This window comes from Heterodontus francisci, chromosome 27 (genome assembly GCF_036365525.1).
Source record: "Heterodontus francisci isolate sHetFra1 chromosome 27, sHetFra1.hap1, whole genome shotgun sequence".
In the NCBI taxonomy this organism is placed as follows: domain Eukaryota; kingdom Metazoa; phylum Chordata; class Chondrichthyes; order Heterodontiformes; family Heterodontidae; genus Heterodontus; species Heterodontus francisci.
In genome coordinates, this window is record NC_090397.1 from 69,557,092 (window position 1) to 69,581,022 (window position 23,931).

Sequence of the window (23,931 nt, forward strand, 5' to 3'; positions counted from 1 at the left end):
GTCTGCAACATTCAGTCGTGGACAACTCTTTGCGCTGGAAGACCAGCAGTTTTCGGGCAGACCAAAGGGCGTCTTTCACCAACTTGATAGTCCTCCAGCAGCAGTTGATGTTTGTCTCGGTGTGCGTCCCTGGGAACAGCCCGTGTTACAGAGCTGCTTGGGATGAACCTCGACAAAAACCACTGCATGGGGGCCGTCCAATTTACGATCAGTGGCTGGTCCCCAAGAGCTGCCAGCCCAATCAGAGCAGCCTCAGCAGTGCTACTGCTAACCCTTGCTAAGGCTGCTCTCCACGGTGACGGTTCCTCAATGGTGGGGCACTTTTGAAGACAACTAAGCTGGGTTGGGGGATGCCAGGGCCAGGCACGCCAGTCCTGGCGACTGGTCTGGGGGGGTGGGGGTAGTGCTGCCAAGGAGTGCCCATAAAGGAGGGCTCCACTGCCCGGAGCCTTCTGGGAAGCTGCCAGGTTTCACTGGGCGGTATCCTCATGCAGAAGAGGGCCCTCCCGAATCGGCAAAATGCCCACCAATGCGAGAAATGGCCCTTATTGGCGACTTAGGTGGCTGAATTGGCCTCCTGGCAGGCGTCTAAGCCAGCAACATTCCTGCCACTGGCAATATTGCCTGGCGGCGGGAAGACATCAGGTTTCCCTCTCCATGTATTCCCCCGCCACATTGTTGCAATTCCACCTCCCAACCGGTCCCCAATGGACCCGGAAAATTTAATCCATGTCGTCTGGATATTGTTTGATGCGTTACAGCATACAGTGGTTTCAGCAATATTTTACGCAGATGTTCTTCCACACCTGTAGTGAGATCGAAATTAAACATCAAATAAATAGAGTCCAATTAAAGAGACTAAGAGTTTGAGGACAGGAAACAGGTATAGAGTTCGATAATAACTAACCAAATATATTAAGGTACTGTAATTCAAAAATATTAATATTGCAATGGGAACCGTCTCTGATCTCAACAGATCATACCCGATGTGTGGTTTCTCTGGTATAAAGCAACTTAGATAGGCTAGAACTGTTTTCCTAAGAACAGTGAAGGCTGAGGGGGGACTTATTTGAGGTGTACAAAATTATGAGGGGCCTAGATAGAGTAGACAGGAAGGACCTGTTTCCCCTGGCGAATAGGTCAATTACCAGGGGGCACAGATTTAAGGTGATTGATAGAAGGATTAGAGGGGACATGAGGAAAAACCTTCTCAGCCAGAGGGTGGTGGGTGTCTGGAATTCACTGCCTGGATCTGTGGTGGAGGCAGAAACCCTCAACTCATTTAAAACGTACCTGGACCTGGACCTGAAGTGCTGTAACCTGCAAGAATATGGACCAGGTGCTGGAAGGTGGGATTAGATTGGGCGGCTAGTTTTTTCAGCTGGCGCAGACATGATGGGCTGAACAGCCTTTTTCTATGGTTCTTATAAGGTTTAGTGACAACAGATTCAGCAGACACCTGCGTCAGGATTTTCCCTGTGGGGCAGGGAAACAGAGAGTGGGACTGTTTCCGGGCCTCGAACACGCCCCTGGGGCAAACTCACTCCCAGTGATTTTTCATGGGTGCGCCTCCTTAATTGGCATGGAGACGGCCTTGATGTCCAATTAAGGGCAGTGGGTGGGCTCTCAATGCTGGAGGGCCAATCAGAGGCCTTCCAGCTTGAGAGGAGTAGCAGGCCTGCGATGGAAGGTAAGTAAGAGAGAGGGCGCTTCAAGATGGAGGCTCCCGCTCACAAACTTACTTACATCTAATCTAAAAAATGGATTGTGTGGCCAGACCACCGCTGTTCAGCTGGGGGAAACACCGCCACAGGGCAGCCTGTGGCTGCTCTTGAACGCAGAGGGCCTCTAGGTCTGCCCTTTGCACTGACCCCTGGTCTGCTGCCAGGAGGCCGCCTCCAGGCAACTAAACTGGGCCCCACCGCCTGCAGGAACCTCGAGACCAACAGGAAAACCCCAGTCAGCCTCCTTTAGTTGGCTTTAAGTGGCTCTTAATGAGTCTGATCGGCTACCCCTCGCATGCAGATAGGTAGCCCTGCTGGGGTCCCCCCATCCCATCTCCGCAAAAGTGTCCCAGAGGCAGGATGGAGACAGGGAACCAGCTCGCCAGCCGGATGGGCTATTTTTAGCGCCCGCCGCCTCCGATTCCGGCCCTGGCGGGGAATGAAAATCCAGCCTCTGGACTCCATGTTGAATTACAAGGAGAGATTAAACTAACTAGGCTTGAATACACTGGAATTTAGAAGGTTAAGAGGTGATTTAATTGATGTTTTCAAGATATTACAGGGGAACAGATAGGGTTGATAGGGAGAAACTACTTCCGCTGGTTGGGGAGTCTAAGACTAGGGGATAGAGTCTAAAATTTAGAGCCAGACTTTTCAGGAGTGAAATTAGGAAACACTTGTACAAAAGGTGGTAGAAGTTTGGAACTCTCTTCAGCAAATGGCCATTGATGCTAGATCAGTTGTTAATTTTAAAACTGAGATTGATAGATTTTTGTTAACCAAAGGTATTAAGGGATATGGGGCAAAGGCGGGAATATGGAATTAGGTCACAGATCAGCCTTTGAATGATGGAACAAGCTCAAGGGGCTGAATGGCCTCTCCCCATGTCCTATGATCTAGTTTCAGGCTTATTATGATGGTGGAAATTCCAATCTCCAATTCATTCAGTCACATCAAATTTAGACATAAAAGGAAGCTTTTGTACTAAATGATTAACTCGACGTTCTCAATGTAATTGTGATCATCAGAAAAATTAGAAGTGAACAGATTTTCTCTGCAAGGGAATTAAATATTTTGAGTGGAAGTTTTAGTTTTTGATTTCATGCTAGCAAATTGCATCCAAAGGAGATGTGATCACAAGAAATTTCTAATGACAATAACAAACGATCTCTTTCAGTCTTACCGAAAAGACACTTGTTGAAGCTTGCAAACAGCAGCGGAAAGGAATTTGTTACATGTAAAAAAATTTGCTGGTTATGTTGTCAAAGATGTTTCAGAAATAATCTGCTTTACTGTTTAAGTTGATTGGCTATTTATCCTCCTGACAGTTTCCATTTGTCTTCACATTGAACTTCCCCTTGCTTGCTGATTGAGAGAGGGAACAATAAATATAATGCTGATAACACAGAGTACTTCCACAGTGTGGACATCAGTTCAAGGTCACAACCTTGTTTAGACCCTGGTTCCTGTGTCTGCATCTTTAATTCATGCAACGTATAACATAGCTTGGAGAAAATTACTTTTCCTTGTATTTAAATTAATTCAACGGCATTAGTGCTTTGCATGCAGAGATCCCTCTGAGGATTTCAAAATTACACATCTTTTGTTCCTGTTCCATCTGGAAGAACAATAGCCCTGATTTTGAGCCATCAGCCCTCACCGTTTTTAAAGTGTAAATCGAACAGCAACTTTCCGCGACCATACACGGGAAATCAGGCAGTTGCCGTTGGAGAAGTCCTTCTCCTCCAGAAGCTTCTCTACAATGGTATCTTGCAGAGAGACGCGGAATTGAAACACGCGGAATTGAAACACGTAGGAAAGCGCGAAGTTGCTGGAGTTAATTTTGTTTTACTGTTGGAGGTGGGTTTGTTGCATGGGGGAGGACAGGAGAATCACCACAGAGCTGTCCGCCAGGAAACTATCCTCGATTGTCATAAAAACCCATCTGATTCACTAATGTCCTTTCCGGAAGGAAATCTGCTGTCCTTACCTGGTCTGGCCTACATGTGACTCCAGACCCACAGCAATCTGGTTGATTCTTAAATGCCCTCTGAAATGGCCCAGCCAACCACTCAGTTCAAGGGCAATTAGGGATGGGCAATAAATGCTGGCCTTGCCTGCGATGCTCTCATCCTATGAAAAAATAAAAAAACACGGCGCCAAAACGTGTTTGCTGATTTTAAGGGAGGTGTGAGTTATCACGGCCGGCGGTACGGATGCCCTGACGTGACGGCATTGTCATTTAAATGCTATAAATACTGCTTTAAATAAATTTTAATCTCCTTCTCCGTGATCCGAGAAAGCGTTCTCAATTTTGTCCGTGACGTGCAGCACTCACGGCCTTCAGTTTTCAATTTTCAAAAGCTGGCTCCACTGACGCTGAGTTCCTTCGTGCCGCAAAAAGGGAGGTGACTTCGCCAGAGTGTTTTAGAGGAAGTGGGGTTTGCAGCAGCCGCTGGCGCAATGCTGAATCGGCAAGGGGCCTGTGTGTGAATGAGGGGGGCTCTGCAAGGGGCTTGTGTGTGAATGAGGGGGGCTCTGCAAGAGGCCTGTGTGTGAATGAGGGGGGCTCTGCAAAGGGCCTGTGTGTGAATGAGGGGGGCTCTGCAAGGGGCTTGTGTGTGAATGAGGGGGGTTCTGCAAGGGGCTTGTGTTGAATGGGGGGGCTCTGCAAGGGGCCTGTGTGTGAATGAGGGGTGTTCTGCAAGGAGCCTGTGTGTGAATGAGGGGGGCTCTGCAAGGGGCTTGTGTTGAATGAGGGGGGCTCTGCAAGTGGCTTGTGTTGAATGAGGGGGGCTCTGCATGGGCTTGTGTTGAATGAGGGGGGCTCTGCAAGGGGCTTGTGTTGAATGAGGGGGGCTCTGCAAGGGGCTTGTGTTGAATGAGGGGGGCTCTACAAGGGGCTTGTGTTGAATGAGGGGGGCTCTGCAAGGGGCTTGTGTTGAATGAGGGAGGCTCTGCAAGGGGCCTGTGTGTGAATGAGGGGGCTCTGCAAGGGGCTTGTGTTGAATGAGGGGGGCTCTACAAGGGGCTTGTGTTGAATGAGGGGGGCTCTGCAAGGGGCTTGTGTTGAATGAGGGGGGCTCTGCAAGGGGCTTGTGCGTGAATGAGGGGGCTCTGCAAGGGGTTTGTGTTGAATGATGGGGGCTCTGCATGGGCTTGTGTTGAATGAGGGGGGCTCTGCAAGGGGCTTGTGTTGAATGAGGGGGGCTCTGCATGGGCTTGTGTTGAATGAGGGGAGCTCGGCAAGGGGTTTGTGTTGAATGGGGAGGGGCTGTGCAAGGGGCTTGTGTGTGAATAATGGGGGTTCTGCAAGGGGTTTGTGTTGAATGAGGGGGGCTCTGCAAGGGGCTTGTGTTGAATGAGGGGGGCTCTGCAAGGGGCCTGTGTGTGAATGAGGGGGGCTCTGCAAAGGGCCTGTGTGTGAAGAGGGGGGCTCTGCAAGGGGCCTGTGTGTGAATGAGGGAGGCTCTGCAAGGGGCTTGTGTGTGAATGAGGGGGGCTCTGCAAGGGGCTTGTGTTGAATGGGGGGGCTCTGCAAGGGGCCTGTGTGTGAATGAGGGGGGTTCTGCAAGGGGCCTGTGTGTGAATGAGGGGGGCTCTGCAAAGGGCCTGTGTGTGAATGAGGGGGGCTCTGCAAGGGGCTTGTGTTGAATGAGGGGGGCTCTGCATGGGCTTGTGTTGAATGTTGGGGGCTCTGCAAGTGGCTTGTGTTGAATGAGGGGGGCTCTGCATGGGCTTGTGTTGAATGAGGGGGGCTCTGCAAGGGGCTTGTGTTGAATGAGGGGGGCTCTGCAAGGGGCTTGTGTTGAATGAGGGGGGCTCTGCAAGGGGAAACCAAAGGCAGAAACTATGCAGAGGTGGAAATGTTCAAGGTTCAAGCCTCACTGCTGGCACATGCTAGCAAAATGTAGATACAAAAGCAAAATACTGCGAATGCTGGAACTCTGAACCAAAAACAGAAAATGCTGGAAATACTTAGCAGGTCAGGCAGCATCTGTGGAGAGAGAAATAGAGTTCATGTTTCAAGGCAGTTACCTTCTTCCAGTTTTGACGAAAGGTCATCGACCTGAAACGTTAATTCTGTTCTGCGCACTAGTGGACTGCGCCACAGCGGGGCCCCAATGTACTTATCCAATTCCCTTTTGAGGGAAAAAATCTTTTGCCCAATGACTTGATGCATCCAAACAAAATACTGGATTTGAAGAATGCAAATCACTTAAACATAATCTCTGAACCCAGTATGGATGTTACATGAAAAGTAAGGTACCATTAAGCGGGTAGATTATGAACAAAAGAGAGGTATTTACAATGCCATTCTTCGCTAAACAGTCTGGTTATCAGCAATAAATGTAAAATACAGAGGTAACTTACTTCACACAGAAGTACAACACAACTGGTCCTGACTTTTTAGGGAAATCGTGTTCTAACACTCTGCGATCTAACTGCAGCCAGCTGAAATGTGCTCTGGGTGAAGGGGAAGAAAGAGGGACAGCATTAGTACAAATATTGACCCAACCAGAAATATCTTAGCATAAAGAAACAAAACAGCTGAAACGTATAATAAGTGCATATAATGGTTGGGGCACACAGCACATACCCCAGTATATGACAAGGTGGATTAGCAATTTAGCACAGCAATGTAAACTGGCAGAACATTTTCTTCATCCAAAAGTCATTTGGTTCAATTGATGTATTCTTCCTTAGATGAGGGCAAAAGTTTAGTGATACTTTTAACTGTTGGCAGTGAAATCCACCAACTCCCTGATTTGACCATTAGCAGTTACTTCAAAATATAGAATTAAAATAATAAATTGTAATATTGAACTCCACGTGAAAGCTGTGTTTCCAATTCTTTAGGAGCCCTTCAACCTTCCATGCAGCAAACGACAGCTATCCATCCATTCTCTTCCCACAAGCAGCCCAATCCCTTCCATATGCTTCTCCTGGATACTTGACCAATCTTGAAAGGCTCCCCAACACTTTTATTACGCCAGCTGCTTGGCAGAGACAGAATAGGTCACAAGTTACCTAAACCGCCTAAAGACTGAAATACAGTAAAGACTATTCTTTTATTAATGATCATTTTTACATTGAGGAACCCAAATGAAGAGAAAGAACTAAGGTTCACTAAGACCGCCTATTTCCACCTCTGTAACGTCAACCAACTCCGCCCTGTCTCAGCTCATTTGCTGCTGAAACCCTCATTCATGCCTTTGTCACCTCTAGACTTGACTATTCCAACGCACACCTGGCTGATCTCCCACATTCTACCCTCTGTAAACTTAAGATCATCCAAAACTCTGCTGCCCACGTCTTTATTCGCACCAAATCCCATTCATCCTTTTCCCTTGTGCTCGTTCACCTACAATGGCTCCCAGTGAAGCAAACCTTCAATTCTAAAATTCTCATCCTTGTTTTCAAATCCCTCCCTATCTATGTAACCTTCTCTAGCCCTGACAACCCTCTGACATCTCTGAGTTCCTTCACTCTGGCCTCTTGTGCATCCCCGATTTCAATCACTCCACCATTGGCGGCCGTGCCTTCAGCTGCCTGGGCCCTAAGCTCTGGAATTTCTTCCCTAAATCTCTCCGCCTCTATCACTCTCTTTCCTCCCTTAAGATGCTCCTTAAATCATACCTCATTGACTAAGCCTTTAATATTGCCTTATGTGGTTTAGTGTCAAATTTTGTTTGATAATGCTGCTGTGAAGTGCCTTGGGGTATTTTTCTACATTAAAGGCATGATATAAATACAAGTTATTGTTGGTGAAAAGTGTAGGAGAGAAGGTTGGGCAAATCAGGAAAGAAAGAATAAGTGTTGGCACACTTGGGTTGTACAACTATGTAAATGCAGGAGTAAGGAAGGAGGTAGGAGATGAATTCCACAGTTTGAGTCCTGGGAAAGAAGGAGCTACAATAAACAAAATGCTCATGATTCAGCACAAAGTCCATATCTTAATAGAAAATCTGTATCCACTCCCTGTTGAGATTCTTTAATTCTTGTTGCCAGTTTTTGGCCATTTTTTTATGCCAACATTTAACATTAAAAATGCCTATGTAATCATTTGCAATACGAGTTCGCAATGTAAACAACTGCCAGTCACAGTTTCTTGACGGACCGACTGAAGCTGCTTTCTGACAAACAAACGTCTTTTTTTATCAGTAACAAATTTATGATGTTCAGAATAAGGTTTGAAACAAAATACATGATTCAAAAAGATTACATATTTCACAATAACATCATCGAACATGCCTAATGACTGTACCTTTTGACACCTTGAATAAAGTTTTGACTTCAATTGACTGGGCATCAATTGGATATTTTTTTGCTCCACCGCAGTGGGAAAGTACTTGAACCACATTTGTATCACTGGAGCATGCACAGTTGGCATAATCATCCAGCATGCAGCATGCATATCAATGGGAGTTGGAGGCCAGAAGAAACTGAGCGTTTCCAAAAGATTTTAAAAGAAACTGGAGATTAAACTGTCAATACTTTATTGCAGGCATGCCAGGAATTTCATTACATTTAAATAGCAAATGCTGATTTCTATTTTGAACTGTTTGGACACAGTGTATGCGTGATCGTGATTTCTTTGTTGGTGAATGGAAAATAAATAAAGATTTTTTAAAAATTGAGTTTATCGTTGTTGAAAATTCAGTCAAAAATTCTCTCTCCTGAACCATTGTTGAGGTTTAAGATTTTCTTATATAAAAAGCATACAAAGAATGTTTTGAGATTTTTATTAAGCCTTTTTTGTTTATAGAGAAATTTATGCTTATTCTAAAGTGATTAAATCTGCAATCCCACCAACATTGCACAAAATTGTTCACTCTTAGTGCACATTAAGTGTCTGTCAGGAAACTGCACCCTTGCAGCCTGTGATTTTCTATTCATTCACAATAAGAAGCAGAAAATAAAACCTCAGAGTCACCATGGCAACACCACAGGAGACCTGCTAGTAATTAAATACAAGTAAAACATATTACTTCTCGGAAGAAAGAGAAGTTTTCTGCAATGTCAGATTGGCAGTGTCTTGCTTCCGAATGAGAGGATGCGGTGGTAAACATCTGAGTGCAGTACTGAGGGAGTGCAGCATTCCTGCAGATGTGGCACTTTGAATGAGATGTTTAAAGGATGAGTGGTCAACTGTTCAGAGCTAATGCCATTAATTAAAAATGACTCGGCAGTTCTTTTGCACTAACCGACATTCCTCTCTCAACCAACATCAGCTAAAGAAAAATTAATTGATCGTCCATCTAATTGCAATTTGTGCCATCTTGCTGCATGTAAAATAACTACTGGGTTTTCATACTTAACAACAAAGTACTTCAGTTGAAGTCAAAACATTTTAAAGGAACTCTTTTGACGTAACATTTATATGCTTGTGTGAGATATGTTAGCATATAACTGCAAGCTTCTGCTGTTCCTTGTTTTATCTTTTCAGTTACGTGCTTGCTTTTTAATTACTCACTTCAGGTATAAAATTAGCTCCACATAGAGTATTACATTAGAGGTGGCTCATTATAGAGGCCATTCCTCATCTATAAAAAGTTGAGAGGCAATTATGAGACGATTCCCATGTGTGTAGTTAGCTCTGTAATTTTTACTATCAGTGTAGTTTCTCCACATTTTTAATTTACGTTAAAGAGATAGTAAGTTGTGGTCTTGGAGCTGCTTCAATGGATTACTGTATTCCCAATCCAGAGGATTACAGCCGACACTTTAAACTGGTCGGGTCACTGGACGGTGCAGTGTGTAGGTAGCCCTCCCTGCTCAGAACATCATGCTGATATTAATTACAAGATAGATACAGGTGACCCATTCATGTAGAAAGACCCTCCAGCTCACCCACATTCTGTATATCCCCACTTCCTTCACCATCCATCGATGGCACAGGCTGCAGGTCCTACACATTGGAACTCCCTCCATAAACTTTTCCCCCTCTGTCACTCTCTCTCCCCCTTTAAAAATCTCCTTGAAACCTCTCTCTCTTCAACTTAACCTTCAGCACGAATCTCTTCCTCTTGTTTTGGCACCCATTCTCATCACAGCTGCTTGGGACTTCTCTCATCGCAATAGAATGCAAGGTATAAATTCAAGTTGTTGTCTATTCCAGTTTGTTCACCTCCATTATCCATAAACCCGTTCAACTTTTAATCACTGTGTGTGTGAAAAACTTGGCATCGGCCCTGAATTCTTGTTTTGTTAATTTGATAATAGCTGTTAATCAGTCTCTTGTTCAATGTCTCATGGCTGAAGCAGGTCATAACCGGGGGGAGGGGGTATAAAGTGTCAATAATGAAGTTAATTTAATAGAGTAGTATGAAAATTCACTCTCTTATCCCTCCTTTTCACTCTCTCTCTTCTCCCTAACTCCCTCCTTTTCCCTGCTTACTCACATACTCCCTCTTCTACACTCCCTCACTTACCCTCCCTTTCTGCCTCTCTCTAATTGTCTCCTTCTCTTTCCCTCACTCACACTCCATTACTCTCCCTCCCTCTCTCCATCCCTCTCACTCTCTCTCCCTCTCTGTCTTTCTTTCTCTCCCTCCTCTCCCTCACTCTCCCCTACGCTCTCTTCATCAACGTTCTGCTCATTCTCTCTCTCTCCTCATCTCATTATCAAAAAGGAGGAGGTGTTGGGTGTCTTGCAAAGAATTAAGGTAGATAATTCCCCAGGGCCTGATGGGATCTACCCTAGAATACTGAGGGAGGCAAGGGAAGAAATTGCTGGGGCCTTGACAGAAATCTTTGCATCCTCATTGGCTGGGGTGGCACAGTGGCGCAGTGGTTAGCACCGCAGCCTCACAGCTCCAGTGACCCGGGTTCAATTCTGGGTACTGCCTGTGTGGAGTTTGCAAGTTCTCCCTGTGTCTGCGTGGGTTTCCTCCGTGTGCTCCGGTTTCCTCCCACATGCCAAAGACTTGCAGGTTGATAGGTTAATTGGTCATTATAAATTGCCCCTAGTATAGGTAGCTGGTAGGGAAATATAGGGACAGGTGGGGATGTGGTAGGAATATGGGATTAGTGTAGGATTAGTATAAATGGGTGGTTGATGGTCGGCACAGACCCGGTGGGCCGAAGGGCCTGTTTCAGTGCTGTATCTCTAAACTAAAGGTGAGGTCCCAGAGGACTGGAGAATAGCCAATGTTGTGCCTTTGTTTAAGAAGGGTGGCAAGGATAATCCAAGAAATTATAGGCCGGTGAGCCTTACGTCAGTGGTAGGGAAACTATTAGAGAGGATTATTCGGGACAGGATTTACACCCATTTGGAAACAAACGAACATATTAGCGAGAGACAGCATGGTTTTGTGAAGGGGAGGTCGTGTCTTACGAACTTGATTGAGTTTTTTGAGGAAGTGACGAAGATGAGTGATGAAGGAAGGGCAGTGGATGTTATCTATATGGACTTCAGTAAAGCCTTTGATAAGGTCCCGCTTGGCAGACTGGTACAAAAGGTGAAGTCACAGGGGATCAGAGGTGAGCTGGCAAGATGGATACAGAACTGGCTCGGTCATAGAAGACAGAGGGTATCAGTGGATGGGTGTTTTTCTGAATGGAGGGATGTGACTAGTGGTGTTCCGCAGGGATCAGTGCTGGGACCTTTGCTGTTTGTAGTATATATAAATGATTTAGAGGAAAATGTAGCCGGTCTGATTAGTAAGTTTGCGGACGACACAAAGGTTGGTGGAGTTGCGGATAGTGATGAGGATCGTCAGAGGATACAGCAGGATATAGATCGGTTGGAGACTTGGGCGGAGAAATGGCAGATGGAGTTTAATCCTGACAAAAATGAGGTAATGCATTTTGGAAGGTCTAATGCAGGTGGGAGGTATACAGTAAATGGCAGAACCCTTAGGAGTATTGACAGGCAGAGAGATCTGGGCGTACAAGTCCACAGGTCACTGAAAGTGGCAACGCAGGTGGATAAGGTAGTCAAGAAGGCATACGGCATGCTTGCCTTCATCGGTCGGGGCATAGAGTATAAAAATTGGCAAGTCATGTTGCAGCTGTACAGAACCTTAGTTAGGCCACACTTAGAATATTGCGTGCAATTCTGGTCGCCACACTACCAGAAGCACGTGGAGGCTTTGGAGAGGGTACAGAGGAGGTTTACCAGGATGTTGCCTGGTCTGGAGGGCATTAGCTATGAGGAGAGGTTGGAAAAACACGGATTGTTTTCGCTGGAACGACGGAGGTGGAGGGGCGACATGATAGAGGTTTACAAAGTTATGAGCGGCATGGACAGAGTGGATAGTCAGAAGCTTTTTCCCAGGGTGGAAGAGTCAGTAACAAGGGGGCAAAGTTTAGAGGGGATGTGCGAGGCAAGTTCTTTACACAGAGGGTGGCGAGTGCCTGGAACTTGCTGCCAGGGGAGGTGGTGGAAGCAGATACGATAGTGCCGTTTAAGAGACATCTTGACAAATACATGAATAGGAAGGGAATAGAGGGATATGGGTCCCAGAAGTGCAGAAGGTGTTAGTTTAGGCAGGCATCAAGATTGGTGCAGGCTTGGAGGGCCGAATGACCTGTTCCGGTGCTGTACTGTTCTTTGTCGTCTCCCTCACTCTCTTTCTCACTCCCACCTCCCCTTCCCTCCTGCCCACTTTCTCTCCACCTCGGTCCCCTGCTCTCCTCTCCCTTCATTCTCACCCTTAACATGTTTTTGTGAAATTCCTTTGTGAAGTATTCAGATGAATACGGGGGGCGGCCAGTGGCGCAGTGGTTAGCACCGCAGCCTCACAGCTCCAGCGACCCGGGTTCAATTCTGGGTACTGCCTGTGTGGAGTTTGCAAGTTCTCCCTGTGTCTGCGTGGGTTTCCTCCGGGTGCTCCGGTTTCCTCCCACATGCCAAAGACTTGCAGGTTGATAGGTTAATTGGTCATTATAAATTGCCCCTAGTATAGGTAGGTGGTAGGGAAATATAGGGACAGGTAGGGATGTGGTAGGAATATGGGATTAGTGTAGGATTAGTATAAATGGGTGGTTGATGGTCGGCACAGACTCGGTGGGCCGAAGGGCCTGTTTCAGTGCTGTATCTCTAAAACTAAAAACTAAAACTAAATGATAATATTCAATGAGCCAAATTTCACAGAGTTGAAAATTTTAACACCTCGTTGGTACAGAGACAATGGCCAGAATTTTACCAGCAAGTGAAGTCCTGCCGTCGGTCCGAAATGTCTGACCCGAGCCGGTGCCGGCAGACAGCGGGATCACAATGGGCTATTTTACTGGCGGCGGCCAATTAAGGATGGCGGTCTGTCTCTCCAAGCTGCCAGACTAATTGGACAGCCGGCAGCTCAGCAGTGCCGCCGATCAAGGGTGCAGGGAGAAGCAGAGGGCAGCTCCCTGTTGAGCAGGGTGAGTAAGATTTTTTTTACTGTGTTGGGGCCAGGCAGGCCCCGGTGATCGGAGAGGTAACCCACTAGCAGCAGTGTTGGGCGACGAAGGCAGCCACTGCTACCGGTGGACCTCTCCCTGGATCGCAGAGAGCCCAGAAAGGAAGGAGCCACCCCCACCCATGCCCTTGCCGGGAAGCCACTGGAAGGCTGCCTCGATGTACCAAACAGTCTCCCCACACAGCAGGGGGTCTCCCCATGCCATCAAAACGCTAGCGGGGGCGTGAAATAGCCATTAGCAGTTCAGTTAAATGGACTAATGGATTGCCCGCCTCCAGTCTGTGGGTGGCTGAGTTGCTGCCACTCCCGCTTCTGGGAATATCCCGCAACGACGGGCAGATGTTGGACATCCCTCCTGATGCTTTCCACCGCCATTTTACCACCCTCCAGCTTCACAGTCCATCTCCAAGGGCCGGTAAAATTCTGGTCAATGTTTTGCTGCTGAAGCCAACAAACACAGTTACACAATACAGTGTGATTGTTCCCCAAGGTTTATTAATAAATGGTTTTCCACTTATAATTAAAAGGATCAAAAACCTATTTATAAAATCCTACCTTTATTCTATCAGGTCCACCTAATATTAATACCATTTGCTCATGAGAAAAGCACTGAGCAAAAAGAATCCTGGTGTTAATTCAAAGTGAGTGGTGTGAAAGTACCCTCACTGTGAAATATTTTTCCTATTTATCACATGAAGGTTTTTTTTACGTAAACCTTCACCACATCATGTACTCCGATGTACTTCTCTAAACATTACCATTAGCAATGCCTCCCAATTGATATTAATGAATGAAAGGGAAGCTGATTAGTGACCGGGCAATGACAATCGCCAACAACAGAGAATCTAACCATCTCCCTTGACATTCAATGGCAATGCCATGTCTGAATCCCCCACTATCAACATCCTGGGGGTCACCATTACCCAGAAACTGAACTGGACCAGCCACATAAATACTGTGGCTACAACAGCAGGTCAGAGGCTGGGAATTCTGCGGCGAGTAACTCACCTCCTGTCTCCCCAAAGCCTGTCCATCATCTACAAGGCACAGGTCTGGAGTGTGATGGAATACTCTCCACTTGCCTGGATGGGTGCAGCTCCAACAACACTAAAGAAGCTCAACACCAGCCAGGACAAAGTTGCTACTTGATCTATACCCCATCAACCACCTTAAACATTCACTCTCTCCACCACCAACACACCTAGTAGTGTATTGGTACCTCTATTGTTTCTTAGCTCTAAACAAATAGATTCTGCCCTGGCTTCCTCTCGGACATCTCTCTCTAGCACAAATATTCTCCTTAATCAATACTGCTGCGGGGTGGCACAGTGGCCTCACGCTCCAGTGACCCAGGTTTGATTCTGGGTACTGCCTGTGCGGAGTTTGCAAGTTCTCCCTGTGACCTTGTGGGTTTTCTCCGGGTGCTCTGGTTTCCTCCCACAGCCGAAGACTTGCAGGTTGATAGGTAAATTGGCCATTATAAATTGCCCCGAGTGTAGGTAGGTGGTAGGAGAATTGAGGGAAGGTGGTGATGTGGCAGGAAATATGGGATTAATGTAGGATTAGTATAAATGGGTGGTTGTTGGTCAGCACAGACTCAGTGGGCCGTAGGGCCTGTTTCAGTGCTGTATCTCTCTATGCTGCTGCTCTTTTCTTTCCTTCTCTATCTTTCCTGAGCACCTTGTATCCAGGAATATTTAGCACCCAGTCCTGCCTTTTTTTGAGCCAGTGGCAGCAGTGTGTACCATCTACAAGATGTATTGCGCAACTCGCCAAGGCTCCTTTGACAACATCTTCCAAACTCTTCCACCTAGAAGGACAAGGGCTGCAGATGCATGGGAACACCACCACCTGCAAGTTCCCCTCCAAGTCACACACCATCCTGACTTGGAACTATATCGCCGTTCCTTCACTGTCACTGGGTCAAAATCCTGGAACTCCTTTCCTAACAGCACTGTGGGTGTACCTACCCCAAATGGACTGCAGCGGTTCAAGAAGGCAGCTCACCACCACCTTCTCAAGGGCAATTAGGGATGTCAATAAAATGCTGCCCTAGCCAGCGATGCCCACATCCCAAGAAAAAATAAAAAAACGGAGTGACTCCTGACAACCCAGAGGCATGTGCAGTGATTGCGGACGTCATTGGTGCGTGCGAACATTTGCCAGCTTGCCAGTATAAATGCGCGCATGCACACGCTGGCGTCACCACATAATGATGTCCTCACCCCTCAATAGCTGCGATCGCCACCACCCTTCTCGCTAACAGTACCCCGCGCCCTCTCGCCATCCCCGATTCAATTGCTGCTTTCAATATCGCGCTCCCGACTACTTGCTCCATCCTGCCGTCGCTGCTTCCCCACCTCAGCCATTTGCTCCCGCCCTCGCTGCGCTGCCCGAAGAAGTTGCCATGGGTGGTTGGGGCGGGGAACAAGCTGCTGAAGCGACAACGCAGGAAGCAAGCGGCTGAGGGGTGGCGGGCAACATGGGAGCGAGCGGCTGGGGGGTGGGGGTGGGGGGGGGGGGAGTGGCGAGGCCTGGGGCGAGCAGCTGGGGAGTAAGCAGGGAGTGAATGGCCAAAGCAGCAAGGCGGTGAGCAAGCAGTCGAGGGGGGGAAGCGGTGAGGGCGGGAGCAAGTGGCTGAAGGAAGGCAGCAGCGAGGTGGGGAGCGAGTGGCGAACAGATGGGTGCAGGAGGGAGCAGCAAAGAGAAGCGAGATGGCAGAAGGGAGTGGGGTACTGTTGGGGTTGGATGGAGGCAGCGATCGCAGCCATTGAGGGGTTTGGGTTTAATTTGTTTTTTGTGACAAATTGTGCAGCGCCATCTTTATTACTGGTAGCTCCTGAGATGTCGCAGACAGTGACGTTTCAATGGATGAGGCTGCATTTGCACATGTGCCAGTACTGTGCCACCTAGTGGTTGCGTTGTCAGAAAACGCAGCCTAAAAAAAGGCTGTGTGATTGAGTTGCCATTTGGGACTCTCAAAATATCCAGTGTATTATGGAACTGTATCTTTGGGTTGCCACCTGTCTGGTTTTGGACTGAATGGTTTCTAAAATGTAACTGCAAAGGCCAGCTGGCAAACCCCTATTTGCATCCTCACTGAGATCAGTTAATGGGGCGAATGTTTAAGCCTGGGACCTTGCTGTTCAGGGTGGTTCAGTTCTGCACATACATTTTGAACTGGATTTTGCTTTAGGAGCAATGCTGAGGCTATAACAGTGCTCGCTGTTATAACAGGAAAAATATGACATTAACCTCTAGAGAACACACATCCAGACTTTGCTGTCACAGATTGCCTGCTCCTCCATAGGTCCACTGTTAGCCTCTTCACCAATAGACTTGGCAGTGCTTTACTTACCCATTTGTTTCACACCAAAATCATAAGAAAATGTTAGGGCTGGTGTATTCAGGAGTAAGTGAATTTCTCACAGCGTGATAATTGATAATTACTGCCAAAAAAACTCTCTGGCCCTGAAAATCTAACTTTAGAAGTGTGGAGTCTCATTCCTTCTGAAGAAAATTAGTGTTGGAGATTAAAAATAAAACTTTTTACTTTTTCTATCTGTCCCCTTTATCTCTCTCTTTTAATCCCATCTGTCTTTCACAATCTTCTTTTCCACTTTTTGTACATCAGTGGTTCTCAAACTGCGGTCCACAGATCCTGGGGGGTACACAGAGACATTCTGGGGGGGTCTGTGATGCACCACTGGCCTTGAGAGTGGGCAACATGGGCAAGGGCTCTGTAGTTATGAGTCAGCGGTGGCCAGAGGTGGCTCTGCTCCCTTTGTGCTTTTCCCTTTCTATTGCTCTCTCTCCATACTCCAGTAACTGCCCCCATATGCCACCTCCAGCCCTGCTCCTGCTCTCTCTGCACTCCTGCTTTCTTAGTGCTCCTGCTCTCACCATCCTGCGCTTCCTCAGTGTTCCTGCTCTCCTCCTTATCCACTAGTTCTTTCTCCGTGCACTGTTTCCTGCCGCCCCCCCCCCCCCCCCTCCCCACCAGCCCCGGCTCCTGCCCCTCTCTGTGCTCTGCTCTCCCTGGACTCCCGGGCTCCCGTCTGTTCTGTGTTCCTGCTCTTGCTGTCCTCTTGTCAAGGACAGACAGACTCTACAACGAGAAACAGACACCCCCATCTCATAAAATTAGATACCTGCTTTCTTAAAAGCATTGTTAAAACACTCTTTACATGCAGCATTTTTTATATGATGAATGTCATATAGTATTAGAATTTAGATTGGGAGTCTGTGATTATTAATCCATTCAATCAAAAAAGTTTGAGAATCACTGCTGTACATCAATTAAATCTAATTTATACTTCCTGGTTTAGACTCTGCGTGTCTTAGTGGGGATTCTTCAATCTGATTGGTTGAGGAACCCAGCTCAGAGATGCCGGAGATCCCCTGTAGAGGGCAGCACGCTGGACCTGACACTGAATTAGAGGAAATCTACACTGAGGGGCCCCCTAAAACTCTACGGGCAGCTGTCTGTGTAGTGAACAATGAGCGTCGTTCCTTCACCACTGACTGCAAAATCTGGCCCATAATATTTTCAGAGCAATTATCCTGTTTTCAGAATTGTGGCTCATTAATATTTTAAGAGCACAGGAATGTCACAATCCTATTTGTGGCACCTTGGCATCGCCCCAGCAGGTACATGAGTTCCGCCAATTGATCCTGTGCCAGTTGTTTTGCTCTGAGACCCCTAATCACTCGGTCGCCCAATCACTCGGTCGCCCATGGTGATGCACCAGTACTGTAGGATTCTAAATGTTATTTCTGTCAGAAATGCCTGTCCAGAAAAGCTGCTTTTGTCAGATTTTTCTTCACAATGTGTGATGTTTTTCTACAGCTTTGTGTCTGTTTTATCAAGTTTCAACAGGCGCAACAGAATCAGGGCAAAATTTTAAGGAAAAAAATGACTGCAGGAATGAGCCAATTCTGTTAATAAAAACAGAAAATGCTGGAAATGCACAGATGATCTGATAGAATTTGCAAAAAAAACCCAGATCTTTTATGGTCTCTATCCAAAATGTTAATCTGCCTTTGGCTTAGTTGCCAAGTGACCTGTTGTTTTCTGTTTTGTATTTCAGGTTTCCAGCACTTTCGATTTTTCTGTCTGTGGTTCTGTATTTGCCAACCGCTGATTTTTGAGCTGCGATTGTTACAACAAAGATCATCGAGAAATATCACATACAAATCGGAAAACCAACACAAATGGAATGTACTTCAAGAATTCTGAAAACTGGGATTGCTTAAATCAGTGTGAGCTTGTTCCTTGCAATGACACATCTCCTGCATATTAAACTCCCTGGCTGGGTCACCACAACCCTATTCAAAATATAATATACACCCCCAGGTCATCTGATCTCCAAGGGAGTGTGGTGTTTTATTGTGCACATATACCTTCAGTACCTGTGATACCTATAGCCAGTGCTGTGAATGGTCTGTCCAATAGTTACATTGGTTAATTTTAAAAACAATGACACTGACTACATATTGAAGAAGCCACTGATGGACTTTCTAGTTTGGACTAAAATAAAAACCTGGTGACTAGGAAGGAGCTGAGAATTTTTTGCAAACCAGAGTTTTTCCCCTTCTCCCCCAGTGCAAGACATAATGTGTCTTAGCTCACTGTCTTCCCAAGTTTATCCTCCTCTCACTCCTCTGTTTCCTGTTCCCATTCCCCTCCTCCTTCCCCCTCTCTCCTCCCACCATCTTCTCCAATGCTTCTTTTTACCCTAACCTCATCTCCTCTCCCTCTGCCTCCTCTATCCTCCTTCTTTCTCCCTTCACTCACTTTTTGTCCAATTATGCCCCACTCTATAACCATAATTGACCTGAATGCTGCAATGGGCCTCGAATCCCAGTGAGCAATGTCATAAATAAATCTTTGTCTCTGCATTGCTAATGCTAGAGATCTAGGGTGATTGAGATCTAAATATTTCACCATGTCCAGCTACTGTGGAACTTCAACTGAATATTGCTACTGCTAAATCAGCAGAGTATATCAGTCAAAGGACATCATGCTACCAATATACAGGCTGAACCTTGAGTACCGTATCCAGATTTGACCACAGAGGTACAGGAGAAATATTCAAACATTGGGGTAATCCAGAGACGAGCCACAAGGTCAGTGTCAGAGAATTGAAGCATGAGGCAAAACTGGGGAAACTTTGGGTCTTCAACTTTGACTTAGAAGGGGCCATATAGAGGTAGAAAAGATATTAAAAACTACAGGAGAAATAAATCTGGAATACTACTTCAAAGGTAGATCCTCAACAGGAAGGCAAGACTGCACAGTGTCAAAGTGGATAAAGACTAATTTAGGAGCAATGTCTTGGAATTCTTCTAAAGAAAAAGTTTATCTGAATTTGGAAAGGACTATGGGGTAGGGTTGCAGCTGGATGCTGTGATAGGGTTAGGTAGGCTGCACGGCCTACGCCTATGATATCCATCTTGTGACGAGGTCCCCTTGCAACATCCAGTCTTCATGGATCGTACCTGTGGCATTATTTACAGGAAATTGGGTGTCGCACTGTTTTATAATGACAAGGGTTATTAACTATGCAAAGCACAATGTATTACTGCGAAGCTATGTTTAAGATAGCCTGACCCTTAAGGCTAACAAAATGTCTACTTGCTGTAAATGAGCAGAATCTTGAGGCCAATCAGAAATTATCTGCCATGGATGAGTGAAATAGTTAGACTGTGATATGCTTGTAAATTTTGGGCTCCAGGTTAATCTGTGAATCTGCTTAACTAATAGCAAAATAACTCAGTATTAACTAACTTTTTCTTTTAATGCTTTCTGTGATGTTTGAAGTGCTAAAGATCGTTTCCTTAGGATAGAAAGATATAAGGCAAATAGATATTGTTATGAACAATGGACTTTGTAACGTGATTATGTATCAAAGATTGTGATTTTTAAAAGTTAAAGATGGCATCTGGGAGGTCAGGTGACCTCACCTCCAGTCTGCAAAAGGTTGCCAGGACAATAAAGAACACAGATCAAAGACTTTCTTCTGAAAACAGAGACTATAGGGCTAACACCTGAAGAACAATGGGTTTCACCCTCCCAGACTTTTGGATTGTAAAACAAGGAGTCAGTAATTCAGAAAATGTAAATGTACTAGGCAGCTGTTAGCACCTGGGAACAATGGACAGGCCGAAGGGACTTTGTGAAACTAGACTTCTGGACCCTGCATTTTGGAGCAGAACAATAAGCTATTGACTTGAGTCCAGATAAATTTAATAGACTTTCTGAAGGCAAAAAGGCCATAAGAGAAGAAATCATCAGTTATAGCCTTAAGGAAGGCTGGAAAAACAGAACTATGTGGTTGTAGCCTCATGGAGAAGGGACTAGCATTGGCTGCTTAAGAGACAAATAGAGGAGACACCTTCTCTTGGAAGCCCATTACAGTAAAAGGCAGTGAAAAGTTGAACATGTTTTGAGAGTCAAAGCATGCGAAGCAGTAGAAGACTAGCAGGATCACCAGGAAATGCCTTATTCGCGGATGTCCAGGTCGGAAGTGCTCGGAAAAGTGAACAAAGAGAACACTGATTTTGAAATAGTCTGGGAGATACGACCCATTGCAACTGGGAGGAGTTTGGGACTTTTAAACCACAAAGGAGTTCACCATCAAAAAGGACAGTGTAACATAAAGCGTGGTGTGAGGTTTTCAAGTATTTTTATTAAATACCTTTCTTTGTAATTTGGGGCATCAGTGACTTACAAAGTATTATTTAGAAAATTGGGGATTTCTCTTAGTTTAGTTGTTATAATAAAAATCTTAAAATGTGAAATCTTGTGTAATTCTTTAAATTGGTCTGGCGGTTCATATCTTGTATTTTCACGCTAACGACCTCAATGAGATCGTAACATATATATGTATAAAAATACAGTCATTTAGTGCCCATACAGTGCAGTAATAACACGTTAGCTTAACAAACGCCTTGAAAGGTTTCGATAAAAATCAAAACGTTAAAAATCTGAAACAAAAGCAAAAAAAAAACATCTGGAAGTGGCAGCGTCTGGAGAGGGCAGACACTAGGCGATTAGTGTGTGTAACCGTCAAGGCTACAGACAGCCCTGAAATGTTAACCAACTGCTCCGAACGTTGAAGTTTTGTTTTACAAGATCCCAGGTTCACTATCTGGTTAATGTTGAGTTCGCTGCCCTCAGCCAGTGAGACAGTAAACCTTTCGTAAGTGAGAGTGGAAAAGGGGAGGAGAAATCAGACCGAGCCTTCGCTCTTGACTGCAGTCCAATGATCCCTGTTGGGAAATGATCAATCATGGAGGTAGCGAGGACAGTATTTGAGCTCAGCTCTAAACAGTCTCCCAGCATTCACTGTCGAGGCTTAAATGTGCAGAATGTATCACGCTTACAAGAAGTGCGACAATTAAAAAAATACAGACTCAAACTGAAGAGTCATAAAAGTTGACTTTACCTTTTTTTAAAAATGGACAATGCTGCAAAAGATGCTGCAAGTGTATTCGAACATTGCCACACTGTCTGTTTAGAACAAAGGATGCCTAGCTAGGTTGCGAGGTGTCAATTACACCCATCCTGAAACATTCCAAATTGAATGGGTTCTACTGAAGCAAAGAAGGTATGAAGTGGAAACATCACAACTGGATTATTCTCATCCTGGACCACTGTGTGATCACCATGCGGGAGAGACTAAAGCATCTCATACCAGAATCTGATGTGACAAACTTTCTACCTTAAAAAGGCAGCCCTCGAGGCAGAGAGAGGAGAGACCCAGAAGGAAACATCACAAAAGCCTGTCCAGCTGTGAGCTGAGAGAAAGTCTAGCAAGCCAGAAGAGAAGTCGTCCTGCTGTGAATGCAACATTTTTAACTTGTGCAGCAGTGAATTGGAAGTGATCCTCTGTCTTCAAACTGAACTTCCAACCAACAGAGAAATCTACAAACACCTCAGGCCTGCAACCAATGAGAACTTGACTTCCAAGAGAATTCAAGAGGCTTACCATGAACCCTGAAACCTGCTTACCCTTTTCCTGTCTATCTGTCTCTTCGGGTGTGCGTGCGTGAGAATGCGTGAGTGGGTGCAGTTGCAACAACTTTGTGATAAGACGTATTGCTCAATAAATAATCAATCTTCTGTTTTATACCTACAAGAAAACCTGTCGCTGTCGGTTTATTTGACAAATAAAACACAAAGGGGTTAAACCCTAATAACAAAACACACTTGCTGCAGTCAGGTGGGAGTTGAACAGTGGGAAACACCCACACCCCTCACCGTGTGGCTGTAACTTGGGCAAGGAACTGGAGGGTCCCAGTATCACATTGGTAATCAGTCCCTTCTGAAGGGTACAAAACAAGAGAAAAGTTTAGCTTCCAATCATATGCATGTTAGACCAAAAAGCTTGTCAAGCATTTAAACTAAATATTAAATCAAACTCTCAATGCCAATGTAATGCTTTAAGGCAGTACACGTCACATCTATAGAACATTATATTGATATGGAAGCTGTGACTCTATCTGTACCAGTCTCACGGCATTTCTCACAATGTACAATGGTAACAGCTGGCCTTTGTTAGGCTTTAAGTGCAGGGTACAGTGAAGCGAATCAAGCTGCATTTACTTAAACTCCCACAGGAAACGTGTACAGTATAATTTCCATGGGTACCCGTGCAATTTCAAATAACAGATTCCACTGTGAGACATGGAAATTAGGCTTTGCAAACATTTATTTAATTTGCTAAGAACGGCAACATAGGCTGCACTGTATATTGTTTGATTAACAGTGAGGCATAAGCAATTAATGTTTTTCAGGAGTGCTTCGAAAGCTTTATACAGAAACATATATTTTCACAATTTTGCACTTATGTTTTAGCTTTTGTGGCTAATACGTCTAGCTAGTGACAACAACAGTCTTCTCATTTATTACTTAATATAATCCATTTATGGACAGACTCAGTAAACAGAGTTCCCTTAAATAAATGGATTGCATGGGGTAGGACTGAACCATATAAAGGTCCTGAGTTCAGCAGAGTTAGTGAATAGTACAGCACAGAAGGAGGCCATTCAGCCCAACGAGTCTGCACTGACTGTTTCAAAGAGTAGCCCAGTTAGCCTCACTCCCCTTCTTTTCCTTTTACCCCTGTAGTTTGTTTGTTTTTCAAGTATTTTGAAGGTTACTATTAAATCTGTATCCACCTTCCTATCAGACAATGCATTCTAATTCCAAATAATTTGATGTTCAGTGGGCTAGCAGATTCCAGATTGCGGATGGGGTGGGTTGACTTGTGGTACTGGAACCCCTTGGCTAAGCAGGGGAGAAAAATTCAGTGGGAGTTCCTGCTCCGGGTCACAATCCAATGGTCACGGGTGAAGCATGTGAGTGCTGATGGAGGACATCATCTCTCTGTTTGTGGGTGGGGGGCTGGAGTGCATTGATGCCTCTTCTGTGTTGGACACCCTACTAAATACTCAAAGTTAGACTCCGTATTCCATCTGACTAACACTGACATTCGATAACAGAAAACATCTCAGCAGGTCAGGCAGGATGCACGGAGAGAGAAACGAGAGTTAACTTGATGAAAGGTCATCGTCCTGAAATGTTAACTCGTTTCTCTGTCCACAGATGCTGCCTGTTCGCCTGAGTGTTTCCAGCATTTTCTGTTTTTATTTCAGATTTCCAGCATCCGCAGTATTTTGTTTTTGTTGACATCAAATAACATTGTTTGGAAAAACTGGCCTCAGCATTCAGATTTGTCAATGATGGATGATTATCTGGGAGATGTAGGGAAGACTACTAGAGGCCAGTAGGTACT

At 45.5% G+C, this 23,931-nt stretch overlaps 1 protein-coding gene across 6 annotated transcripts in view; it reads right to left on the minus strand.

Annotated features, from left to right (window-relative positions):
• Positions 1 to 23,931, minus strand: part of frmd4a (FERM domain containing 4A) — a 688,700-nt gene that overhangs the window by 171,883 nt on the left and 492,886 nt on the right. For all 6 annotated transcript variants that reach the window (XM_068059571.1, XM_068059569.1, XM_068059567.1 and 3 more), the window contains exon 4: positions 6,099 to 6,191. In XM_068059571.1, the coding sequence (XP_067915672.1) occupies positions 6,099 to 6,191 (93 nt within the window). The remainder of the gene's footprint in view (positions 1 to 6,098; positions 6,192 to 23,931) is intronic.